Source organism: Centroberyx gerrardi, chromosome 23 (assembly GCF_048128805.1).
Source record: "Centroberyx gerrardi isolate f3 chromosome 23, fCenGer3.hap1.cur.20231027, whole genome shotgun sequence".
NCBI classification, from domain to species: Eukaryota; Metazoa; Chordata; class Actinopteri; order Beryciformes; family Berycidae; genus Centroberyx; species Centroberyx gerrardi.
Genome location: NC_136019.1, coordinates 5,489,508 through 5,502,030, shown reverse-complemented (window position 1 = coordinate 5,502,030; position 12,523 = coordinate 5,489,508). Strand labels below are relative to the sequence as shown.

The 12,523-nt window shown below is 39.2% G+C and overlaps 1 protein-coding gene across 1 annotated transcript; it reads left to right on the top strand.

The window, feature by feature from the left end:
• Positions 1 to 591: 591 nt before the first annotated feature.
• leap2 (liver-expressed antimicrobial peptide 2) lies at positions 592 to 3,086 on the top strand. The gene is made up of 3 exons (XM_071897776.1): positions 592 to 669; positions 1,647 to 1,816; positions 2,961 to 3,086. Exons 1-3 carry the CDS (start codon positions 592 to 594, stop codon positions 3,013 to 3,015), a joined length of 303 nt encoding a protein of 100 aa, XP_071753877.1. The 3' UTR covers positions 3,016 to 3,086.
• The last annotated feature ends 9,437 nt before the right edge of the window (positions 3,087 to 12,523 follow it).

The following is a 12,523-nucleotide window of genomic DNA, read 5'->3' as shown; positions in this document are numbered from 1 at the left end:
TGTCGGATGGCCTCATTCAGGGAAATGATAGAAAGAGAGAGAGAGAGAGAGAGAGAAAAAGAGAAAGAGAGAGACGGGGGGACGACACAGCATGGACTATGACACACTCTCTCTCTCTCTCTCTCTCCCTCTCTCTCTCTCTCTCTCCTGGGACCAGGACCTGACTATAAAAAGGAGGGCCCAGCCTTCCTCCCGGTGCTGAGTCAGGCTGACTGAAGAGGCATCCAGAGACCTGAAACTAGTAAATCTGACCGACTGACTCACCGACTGCAGACGGAGACCTACAGAGTCACCGTTTAGACTGAAGACTGTCCAGAAAAGTTGATAAAGTCGAGTCGGCCGAGTTCTGCAGAGAAACCTCGAGGTTCAGAGGAGGCAGGGATATTGATCGACGTATGAACTGTGCATACTCGGTGGCTGACTGACTGACACACTCATTTTCAGCAGTTATTGCTCCTTGTATACTTTGTCGAGGAAAGTTCTTCTGAAGACTGGGAGCAATTGGAAGAAGAACTAGACTCCTTGCTCACCTGTTCAGCACCTGAGTGAGTTTACCTCTTGTTGGATCAATCAGCTCGATCGAGTGTAAAGATGCAGGAGAAAGGCTTCTTCACCCAAAGGAAGGCAGCAGTGGCGCTGTGCCTCCTGCTGCTCATGCTGGCTCAACAGGTGAGTCCACGCTGTTTTCACTAACTTCCAATTGTCTTTCTTTTTCTAGTTATAAAAAAGTTAAAAAATTGACTTGAATAAACAATCATGGTTCTGAAGTACTGATAAATATCTCAAGACTGCATGACGGATGGATTTATGGTGAAGGGGCATGTCATCTTTATTGCAGGCACAAATTGTAAAATGCATAATTTCTCTGTTTTGAGTGCACAAAATATTAAAAACACCCGCTTTTCCCATGGCAAATACTGACTACAAGAATCCAGGTGAAAGCTACAGACCCTTATTGAATTCTTATTGAATCCCTTTTAAATCCACATCAGTCCTGAAGGGGAGATGTAGATGAAGGAGAGGAGATCAAGTTTAAGAAAGATTTTTAAGCCTTGACAAATTCAGATATGGACTGTGCAAAAGGGGGACGCAACTCAACAGTAGGAGGATGTTCATAATGCTTTGGACATTCAGTATATACAATAAAAGTAGGGAAAGTATGAAAGAAAACTATTATTTACATTCCACCATCCCTCTTGTTAAATTTGCACTTCGCTTACAAAGGAGAATAGTGCTAATCAAACTGTGTTTTACTGTGATGTGAGATGGTTGACTTACATTATGTGTCTAAATCTAACCTATATACTACTATTATAATGTCTAAATGTAATCAATATATTATAACACAATAACTTGCAAATGTATGCCTCATGTGCCTGCAAATCAGCCTTTTCTGAAATATTGTGCCGTATTTTCTCACTGATTTTACACAATATACTTTCATTTGTCCCAGAGGAATATACAGTTTACTTACAATTGCTCTTTTGAATGTATTGCACTCTAGAGAAAAATTATGATGCATCAATGCTGATTACATTTGTGTGCTAGGTATTTCCTGTTTGCCTCTCCGCCTGTATTCGTGCCTCTCTGTTATCTTTTTTACATACTTTAATGTGCGTTTCTGTGTCTATGTGTGCGTGTAGCAGGCGTGTGCAGGTCCAGTACCCTCTCAGGACCGGGTCCAGTCCAGTTCGGACCACAGCGGTCAGACTCTGAGGAGGACGGCTCGGATGACCCCTCTCTGGAGGATCATGAACAGCAAGCCGTACGGAGCGTACTGCCAGAACAACTACGAGTGCTCCACCGGACTCTGCAGGTAACTTCACTTCACCGGGAGGGAGGAGCGCCGACATCTCTGCTGAGGTGGACACTACTGCTGAAGGGTTAGGCTACTTAAGCAAAGTAAAACTACTGGTGTAAAAATCAACTCAAGTAAAAGTAAAAAGTAGCTCGCTTAAAATGTAGTCAGAGTAAAGTGAGAGTTTAAACTATTTCTAATCAAATTAATTAGCGACACCAAAAAGTCGTTACTCCTTGGTTACTGCAGACGGTTTCCTGCTGGACTAGTTTTTTGGCTTGTAGCTACATTACCTTAGCTTGCAATAAAATGATTTTAAATCAATACTTTGTGTCAAATGATACATGTCTGGTACATAGCCATGTAATAAGTAAGATAATCTAGCTACAGGGAGTTGGTCAATACTGAAAAAAAAAGCCCCTTCATGGTAGCTACCCAACTAGCTAGCGAGCTAGCTAGACAACAACCAGGCTAACGCTTACCAATAATACTGAAGCTGGAGGGAGCCATTTAAAATTCCAAAAAGACATCTAAAATTTATAAATTTTAGTATTTAACGTACAGTTAGTTAACGTCCTTCAAAACATGGAGATCCTACAAAATTTGTACTCTGTAATGGATGCAATTTCAAAGTAATATACGTAAAGAGTAACTAAACCCTAAACCCAACTCTGTGTAAAGCCTGACATCTGAAGGTAAAATGCATGCTACTGAAATGGCCATCTGCTATTGGCTGATCTTTGGTCCCAGGTGATGTCACCTTCTATAGAGTACAACAGGTGGTGTCAGGCTTTACACAGATTTGGGAAAAATCTGACTTCAAAAAATACTCAAGTACACAAAAAGCTGCAGTAAGTGTAATCTGTTACACTTACTGTTTGTTGCACTTACAATACCAAGATACAATCCAATGAATTTCACACAGGCTATGCAGTTTGCTTCCCACTGGGTGGGACCTCCCATGTTAAAAATGTGTGTACTTACGTTACGCACTTTGGGTAATCATGTAATTTGCCATATGTTATGTTATGTTATGTTATGTTATGTTATGCTCTGTATATTTTTGCCTATTATGATCCAGTGTTCAGTACTGTTCAGAATTCAGCAAGAATTCCCTCTCACACGTTTCTTCTTCTTCTTCCCCTCCTGCTCGTCTCCTCAGGGGCGGACACTGCTCCATCAGCCCCCGCTCCTCCTCAGAGCCGGTCAAGTACTAGACCCGGACGTCCCGGCTGCAGCCAGCGTGTTTACATCATCATACAGGCACAATCCATATGCTAATGAAGGCATATTCGGGTTTCAGATAACTATCATATGTGTCGATTCTTAGATGGAATACTTGAGCATTGCTACTTAATATCTGAATATTAATATCAATCCACACAGCAGGTAGTTTCGTCTGATTGGTCAGACACTTGCAATTAATTTCCCATCATGAGGGGCAGGTTGACCGCTCCTGATACGTTTTAAAAGGTAAAAATGTTTCACCAAAGAGAAATATCACTGTAAGTAAGATAAGAGGAAGTAGGGTAAAGTAATGGGTGAAGTGAAAAAAACGACAACAGGGAGACATTATCCTCTCGTACTTGATATTTTTTTACCAGGATATGATGCGATCAGTGGGAAAATGATTAAGAATTGCTGACCAAGTTCTTACCAGAATCTAAACTAAGAGTGCAAACGACTGACAAAATGTGCCTAAACACCAAAGTTTCCTAAAGCTTTCAACCCAAAACTGAAGGTTCTCATTCAAATGCAGCATATATATATATATATATACACACATAAACATCATTTTGAATTATGAAAAACCAGAAGCTCTTTAACTCTCAACCAAGAGCTGGAAGCGCCGAACTGCTAGTTCTCGCGGCCTTGAACTTTATTCCACATAAGATACGATGAAGTCTGATGTCTGCGCTGTTTTGATAAAGAGGTTTTATCTGGGATTTTCCACTGCAGATCACATGACATCTTAGATTAGATATACACTCATTTATAAAGATATTAGTAACAGCTTCCTAATATTTAGCTGCACATCCTTTTACACAACCCATCTCTCAATTGTCTCCAGGCAGAAAAATCAGATTCACCTGGTTATTTCATAAAGGTGCTCCAAACATTTTTTTTTTTTTTTTTAGCATATTAAGACTTTTCACCTGTTGTATTATTTTTGTAACAGATGATGATGATGGAAGGAATAGGGAGCAGTGCAATGTACAGAGAAGATAGCCTGCCTTCTAATAGCTTTAAATTCCCAGATTTCGTCATCACCGTCACGTGTGGCTCTTGATATGTTATCAGCGGACCATGTGCCGGGACAGACGGGCCAATCGTCCCGCTTCTCTGTGCTGCATAGAAGCACATATACTGGGAAAATGTTGCTGCACTAATGTAGGATAGATGCAGTAATGGCTTGACTTCTTCCTGATTCGGTATCGTTTCTCTTTTTCACATTTTTGTCAGGTGTTGTCGCCCAAATGTTGCCTACATTTGTAAATTGGCACACCAAGCGCTTGAATTTCTCACACTAAAGTGCTAAATCAAGCAGATTTGTTATCTTAAGCCATGATACTGAATCCTCAGATTTGAACAAGACATATTTAAAGGTGCATGAAGTAATTCTAGGACTGTCAATATCTATTGGTGAAAGTCACACTTTCACATTAAAGACGAGTAAGCTAGCTAATTAGAGCAGGGATCCAACAGAAGCTGGTGATATATCATGATGCAAAATACTGGAATAATCAATAGTCAGTTGTTTTTGTGGCTTGAGAACGAGGCTTTTTAGCCTTTGTAGCTGAAAAGTCCACCAATGTCTTCCAGTGTGTGGGGAGTTTTTGTTCCAAAACAGAGAACGGGCCGGAAAGTGAGTTTTGAAAGTCGGAAATTTCAGTAATCGTTGAGTCGAGTTGGTATCGATCAACAATCCTTTCAGATATCATTATGGTCATTTTGTGCCATGGGACAGTAAAAATCGGACTTATTGCCCCTTTAAGAGCGAATCCAAACACAATTCAGACTGGAAAATCAGAGATCTGACGCTGCTTCTCTGCTCGATGGTCGGGGAAAAAGCAGAGAGGACAAAGTGTCCAGGGGTAAAAAAAAAAAAAAAAAAAAAGGTAGATAAACCAGAGCAGGAAAAAGGGCAGAAAAAGGAAGATAAACCAATAATGAAAAAAAAAAAGAAGGGAGAAGGGCCAGTCGGGTGTTGAACTGGAGATAGAGATGGAGAGAGAGAGAGAGCACAGAAATGGAGCAGAGGTTACAAAATATTGATGCAATGCTCGGACACCCTCAACACTTTCACACATTCATGCATTTGATACCTTTTTTTTATATATATATATATATATCTATTTAAAGTGGGCCGAGCTTTGTATCAAAATGTCCAAAGTTGGTGAAAGCACAAATTCCTCCTGAGCTAAAACCACATAATTTAGATTTAGATAGAATATACATTAGACATTATTCCCACTATCTATAATGCATGCATATTAATTTTAAGTAAGTTTCATCATGCAGTGATTCTTGGATATTTTATTTATTGTATACTTTGTTTAAATGCCAAAAAATGTACCCGTTTTGCTTTATTTCATTTAGTTCATCTAGGTTTTTTTTTATATATATCTGTCTTTCATATTGTAATGAAGGTTTACGTTTTAAAAACTGACCAAGCGCCCTGACTGACTGGATTTTCTCAACTTTTCCAGCCAAGCAACAGATTTCTACTGCTCAGACAATCTCAAATCTTTCATAACCAAACTGTGTAACAACTAGACGCGCGCTGAGTCGACTTTTTTTTTTGCACAATCTCTGTTTTCTCAAGTCTTAAAAAATCCCTCTTAACGGCTGAAATCGATGAGGGAAGCTTTCAATTTTGACTCCTGAGATTTTTGTACGCTCAGCGGCGTGTTCCTGAAATGTTTGAGTAGGATTGCACTTTTAAACCACAAATTATCTTTGTACTGTGTCCTATCTATGTACTGTGTTACTCACATGCAGAGGGGCTGGAGGAGAAGCTGAATAAAAGCATGGGGAAAGAGACAGAAGTCATGGATCTGTGTGACTGATTTATTGGGTGTTGAAAGCACATAAATGACTGGTTTTAATGAGGTTTTAATGAGGTTTTAATGATTATATATTACTGAAAAATAAGGTATAGTCTAGTCTAGTTTATTTATATCGCCCTTTATCACAGTCAAGTCTCAAAGGGCTTTACATACCATCATATACATGTCATATACCATACTACTTCATACACATACATCTATACACTACCAGTCAAAAGTCTGGACACACCACATTTTTCTTTATTTTTACTCTTTTCCACATTTTAGAATAACAGTAAAGACATCAAAACTATGAAATAACACAAATGGAATTATGCAGCGACCAAAAAAAGTGTTAAACAAATCAAAACTATCTTATATTTTAGATTCTTTAAAGCAGCCGCCCTTTGCCTTGATGGAAAGGCAAAAGGCTTTGGAAAGAAATTCATACATAGGATCAACTTCACTGTTTATATTTGTCTAAGAAACACATTTCAAGCATTTAAGCAGAAACCTTTAGATCAAAATGGCTTTTAAGAGAATGAAAAACACAGAACATTCAATCAGGTGGGTCCAGACTTTTGACTGGTAGTGTAGATATTACATATGCATTGTTTACTACATCAGTGGTTGCACAAGTCTCACATTTTACTGCATACTTGCTACATGAAAGTTACTTCACACCTGAGAGAAATAGTTTGCAAAGTAAAACGTTTCGTCCTTTTTCAATGAACACTCCCCTCATTCAACAGCTGCCCTTGATTAACAGTAGAAGACTGGTTATACTGGGCGGTTTCCCAGAGTGAAAGTGTCTAACTGTATGAATCATATGAGTGAGAAACAGGCCATTGCTGGAATAAACAGAGCATGCACGCTCAGCAAAACTTCCACCGATAAACAAAGGTGAACAAATCATGTGACAGGAATCCATTTTGTGCAATAACTGTCGCGGTGTGAAAACTTCGTAACTCCAGTTTTGGTGATTTTCATGTTTTAACTTGCAGGATTACATGGTTCCTCTGTGGGTCGAGAAAATCTACAAACTTTGGGGGTTTTGAAAACGTTTCAAAACACACTGAATAAACTGAAAAATGCATGTTGTTCATCTAAAATGGTTTTTTTTCTTAGTTTCTGAAAAGTTTGTTTTGTGACCAAATTCTTTATTATTTTCTATTTCTTACATCATATGAATAATGAACATTATCTTCCCCGTCCCTCACCCTGCGACCATAGAAGTCCCTTACATGCATTCGTGTTTCGAAGCCGAACATCATATATAAAATCATAAGTGAATAAATCAATCAATAAATAAACCGTATGACCAAGATTTACCAACCATGTCAGCTTGGTCTGTACTGTAAAAAAAAATACACACAATGTCAAAATATACATACATATATTACGTACATACATATTGAATTTAACATAAATATGTAGAAGAGGAAAGGAAAAATGATTATAAAACAAAGACATTATTACTTGATCATATAAAAACAAAGAGGCTGACTTTCTTTGGTTGCCTGAAATGCTTAAGTTGATGAAAAGTTGACATTTTGGAGATTCGAGGTTTTCAGTGTAACACTTTAACAAAATATAGAAACAAACTAGCTGGGACTTTTCCCACAAAACCTGCATGGAAACAAGATATGTGTGTGTGTGTGTGTGTGTGTGCTCAGCGGTTTGCAGCAGATGCCTCCTGGATGTTTTGCAAATGACGTATTGATCCGTGAACTGACTCTCCTGTGACTCATTCACCCCGTCTGCAGCAGGACGGGATATTTACCCAACACTTTCCCTGCAGAACGCCTTGCAGGACACTCTCAGTCTGAATCACGCACTTTGACTCATCCGCTATTTCCAGGTTGAAGTTTACGCATTTTTTTGAATCTTGAATCTGCTGTCACCGTTCATGACACAGCAGCTCAAAGTCAAACAGCTGTTGGCTTTGGGCGCTCGGGTCTTTCACAATGACGGAGGAGAAGCCAAGTGTGTGAGCGGGACCGACTGAGACAGAAACCCACAAATCATCCTCATCATTAGATGTGAGACAAATGAGAAGTAGAGAAGGAGGTGAGGACAGAGAAGAAGACAAAAACAAGACAAGACGAGAGGAGACAAAAGTCAAAAGCGCATTATTCCCTAAAACAGACACGAGAGGAAAGGTTGTGCTGACTCTGGATCAGCCTGCTGAATCCCTATGCAAATCTGAACCATTAATGAGGGAAATTGCTAAACTGACTCCAGAACAGCGACCAGGGTGTTTTAACTTTACACCAACTGCCTGTCTGTCTGTCTCTCTGCTGCCGTCTGCCCACTGACATCCACTCAGAAAGTATCAAGTGGGCATTAGACAACACACACACACACACACACACACACACACACACACACACACACACACACACACACAGCCAGTTCTGGAGAGCAACAAGCTGGCAAGTACATCTTGTATAGAGAACAGTGTGTGCAACAGAAGTCAAGAGTGCAAGACGGCTCCAGCCAAGACAGTATTTGATGGATGTGAGGCGACAAGTTAAACGTTAATGAGCTCAACATTTACACAACGCTGTATATAAGCTGCATGTGCAACGGTATACTCAGGTGTGTGTGTGTGTGTGACAATAAAGTGCATCTTACATTTTACCTTGTTTTCTTAACATGACAGTGTGGCACAGTAATAAAAAAAAAAAGGTTATGTTAAAACTCAACTTTCATCTCAACTTTCTCTTTGGCGATATATTTAAACAGGTTTTAAACAGGTTTCATTATCTCGATATATATGATATTATATTGTTAATTATTAATAAGATGAAAACCTTAAAAACAGTACTGTAATATGCTTCACTTAGTTAAAAACTAATTCATCATATCAATCATATCAAAAGACATTTCTCTTTTTTTTTTAAAACATGTTTCAATGTAAGACTAGATATTTACAGTATCAGAGGTGGGGACTCCAGTCACATGACTTGGACTCCAGTCAATTTTAACTGCTTGAGACTTGACTTGATGCATGAAGAGAAGACTTGAGACTTGACTTGACTTGGGTTCTGGTGACTTGGGACTCGACTCTGACTTGTACTCTGATGACTTGAAAAGGTTTCTAAAGTCTTGACTTGAGATCTTGTGTTTGTGTAAATGACTCAGATTGAAAGTGATGAGATTTGTTCCAGCGGACGACTGAATTTAAATTCTGTTTTCTGAATTTGTATGGAATGATTGAATTTATTGAAGTTGAAACTGATTATAGAAATCAAACTCATGATGCTCTTACCAAGTTTTTATCCTATTAAAACCATATTGCATTGAAAAGTCCTAGATATTTAGTTTTCTTTAAGATATTAAATTGATACTGGACTCTTGATTTGTTCTGACTTGACTTGCTGTTCTACATTTAGACTTGAGACTTGACATTAATGACATGAACTTGACTTGGACTTGACTTGGTAATCTACATTTAGACTTGGGACTGGACTTGAGACTTGTGCTTCAAGACTTGAGACTGACTTGGGACTCGAGCAAAGCTGACTTGGTCACACCTCTGATATTTATGTAAAAATATTGTAGATATAATAGACTTTTTTCATAAAAAACAAAATGATATGCTGGTTCGGCTTATAAAAAAAGCAAGGATAGTTTAAAGATAAAACATAAAAATCCAAATAACAGCATCTAATTTAATATAAATGAAGTCAAGTCAAATGAGTCTCAAAAAAGTTACAAAAAGCTGCCGGCCTGCATCCACACAGCATAAGAAGTGTCCGGTTACCACGGTAATAAAGATTAGGGGTGGTGTCATAACTGTTGTTTTTTTACTGCGATATACAGCATCACCGGTTATTGTCTGTCATATCTCTCTATTCAGTGTCTCAGGTTTCTGGGTTTCACACAGGTGGTTCTAGTCGGTTCGCTGCTTCATGGGACACGGAGCCAACGCTCCGCTGGTCACTGCCTTCCCTCTGCAGCTGTAACCTCTTACTGTATGTCAGGCTGTTCAAACACACAGCCAGACGGTGCGGACCGCATGTATGTAGAGTGGTGTGTGATATGTGATAGTGAGAAGTCTGCTGTCTGTCCTGCGTCCCGCACGTTCCCCCTCCCCTCCAACATGTGTCAGGATGGACTGTGAAACTCTGTAAGCTGTCAGTGTGTCTCTGCACCACTTAGATAAATTCATATACTGCACATTTATTGTTGTGGGAAAACCAAGTGATTCTCATTCTGGTTTCAAGTCACAAGGAAGCAGCATTTCCATGGCGTCTTGATTCCATAATTTGACGTATTTCCTTTAGAAACAGGATGTTGGGGTGGGACATAACACAAGGAGTAACTGTTCAAAAGTTCAGAAATGCTTTGCGCACGTAATCTTGAGCTGTCACAAATTTCAGATTCTTCAAAATGAATAAATTCCAGGCATCGGGACGCAGCCACGGTGTTTTAGGAAAAGGAAACTTTTCCTAAAACACCCCCGAAAAAGGTTTTTTCGGGGGTGAACACACAAAAAGGGGCCGCAGTACCATGTTGCCACTTTGCATCACTTTGAAGGTGAAGTTGCAGGTTTTATATGATGGGAGGAGCAGAGGGGGAGATTGTTAAAAAAAAAATCAGTGTTGGTGTTACTGGTTGGGATGTTTATGTTCGCCTACTGGTACCCCATGAAGTAACAACTATTTGTTTTCCAGGAAGTAAAAGTAATGGGATATTGATATAAAAACGCAAGAAACATTAATATTTTGTCATTTTTTTGGCATATTCTTTAATAGGTATATGTTATGATATGGAAACATAATTAATTTCATTCATTCAAAAAATCATTTCTTTGTGACTTTAAAACTGCACTAGGCAAGATTTTTTTAATGTAAAAATACACCGGTTTTATCAGCATTAATCACAAAGTGGGGTTGCAACAGAGAAGAGCGTCCCATCCCAGCTGTAGATTGAGGATAATGATGATGATGATGATAGGTTTGTGTGTGTGTGTGTGTGTGTGCACGAGTGTCCCGAGTCAATATTATCAGGTCTGTGTCTGTCTGCCCCCTGGGTCTGTTTGCTTGTTACAGATCTATAGAACCCGGGTCGTGTATTTTGGTCTGCTTAACATTACTAAACTTTGTTTTTTCAAGTTGAAACACATAATCTGTGCTGCTGTCTGAACACATGGAGGAACTGACATGGTGGTACATGTCCGGGCCGTCTGCTTTCTGCCTCCTGACCCCCAAAAACTAAGACATACCCACTCGTGAACGTCTGCTGCAAGGAGGAACAAGCAGAACGGTGAACTTTAACACAAAATGGGGATTCTTTTATTTTCTGTTTTACTCGACTGATTACTGGAGTAAAGCTAGATGCTGCGAATATTCATCATTTCACAAGGAAAAGGCATGTTAAACATTATTAAAACATGCTCATACATTTGTAAATTTAGAGGTACGCCGCCCGTCAAAAGTTAGGGGACACCTAGCTTCTGAAAATGTTTAATAAATAAGCGTGTTTTCTTTGTCGGTGTGCAATAACTGAACCCCATTAATGACGAACTAGGTTTAGTTGGGGTTAGGGTTCTCATACATGCAGATATTTGTGACGATAACACTAAAACGACTAAACTATACGTTCATCAAAACAACTGCCAACAGTCAGAGACGCTCTGCCATGAAAAACCTTCTCTTCACACCGAAGAGACACTTTGAGGAAATGAAGCTGAGTGTTGAAGAAATATATCCAAAGTTTTAGGAAATAGATATTTTATGTTAGCAAAAGCATTGCAGGTATTTTTTTTCCTTACCAAAATCAAATAGCACTTTGAAAATTTAGAAAAGGTAAGGTGTCCCCAAACGTTTGACGGGCAGTGTATATATTTTTTTTCACATTCCACGAATCATCGTTTTTGTCTTCCACAAAATCATCTCCTGACCCCCTGGGGGGTCGCGAGCCCCAGGTTGAAAACCAGTAGGATGGACTGTGCCGTAACCAGGAAAGGTCAAAGGTGACTTTGACCTTTTGAGCAAAACACTGAAGCCCTACCTGCTGCTCCTGACCTTTGACCCCTCTGCTGAGATGAACACATGTAAGTGTGTATCAGAGAAGTAACTAAATCACAAATTCCTAATTACACACTGTGTGTAATATGGCAACTGAACAGCTCTAAAAATATAAATAAATATTAAACATAAAAGTGGAATTATTCCCTGGATTCCTCTCCTCAACTCGTCCAATTTAATAAACACATGCAACAAAACATGAAGCCTTGACTTAAATTACAGAAAAATCTATGATTTTATATATTCATACACACTGAATTTGAAATATTGTTTAACAAACGTATTAGAAAATCTGCAGAAGTTTCAGTGTTTGAGGTATTTGGGTTCATGCACACAAATAACATTCCTCTTCGATGCTGAACTTTGGTTTTGAAATTCAAGTTGAGAAGGAAACATATTCAGGGCCAAGCTTTGCTTAATATGACAGTTTCCTCCAGATAATAAAGTGATACAGAAGGAGGTGAGAAAACAACACAAGTGTCAGCCGCAGACGGCCCGGTCCGAGACGCTGCGTCACTCCAAAACACCGACAGCTGCCAGCTCGTCCTCATGCTGGGACGCACATGAGCCGACCGCTAGTTTCAGTCTCATAGTTTAACATTTTATCTGCTTTTCACCCGTTTAAAACAAAGTGACCA

Coding starts and splice junctions, on each gene's coding strand:
- leap2 (XM_071897776.1), top strand. CDS start 592: ATGCAGGAGAAAGGCTTCTTCACCCAAAGGAAGGCAGCAGTGGCGCTG. Junction 670..1,646: donor TGCTCATGCTGGCTCAACAG/GTGAGTCCACGC, acceptor TGCGTGTAGCAG/GCGTGTGCAGGTCCAGTACC. Junction 1,817..2,960: donor TGCTCCACCGGACTCTGCAG/GTAACTTCACTT, acceptor TCGTCTCCTCAG/GGGCGGACACTGCTCCATCA.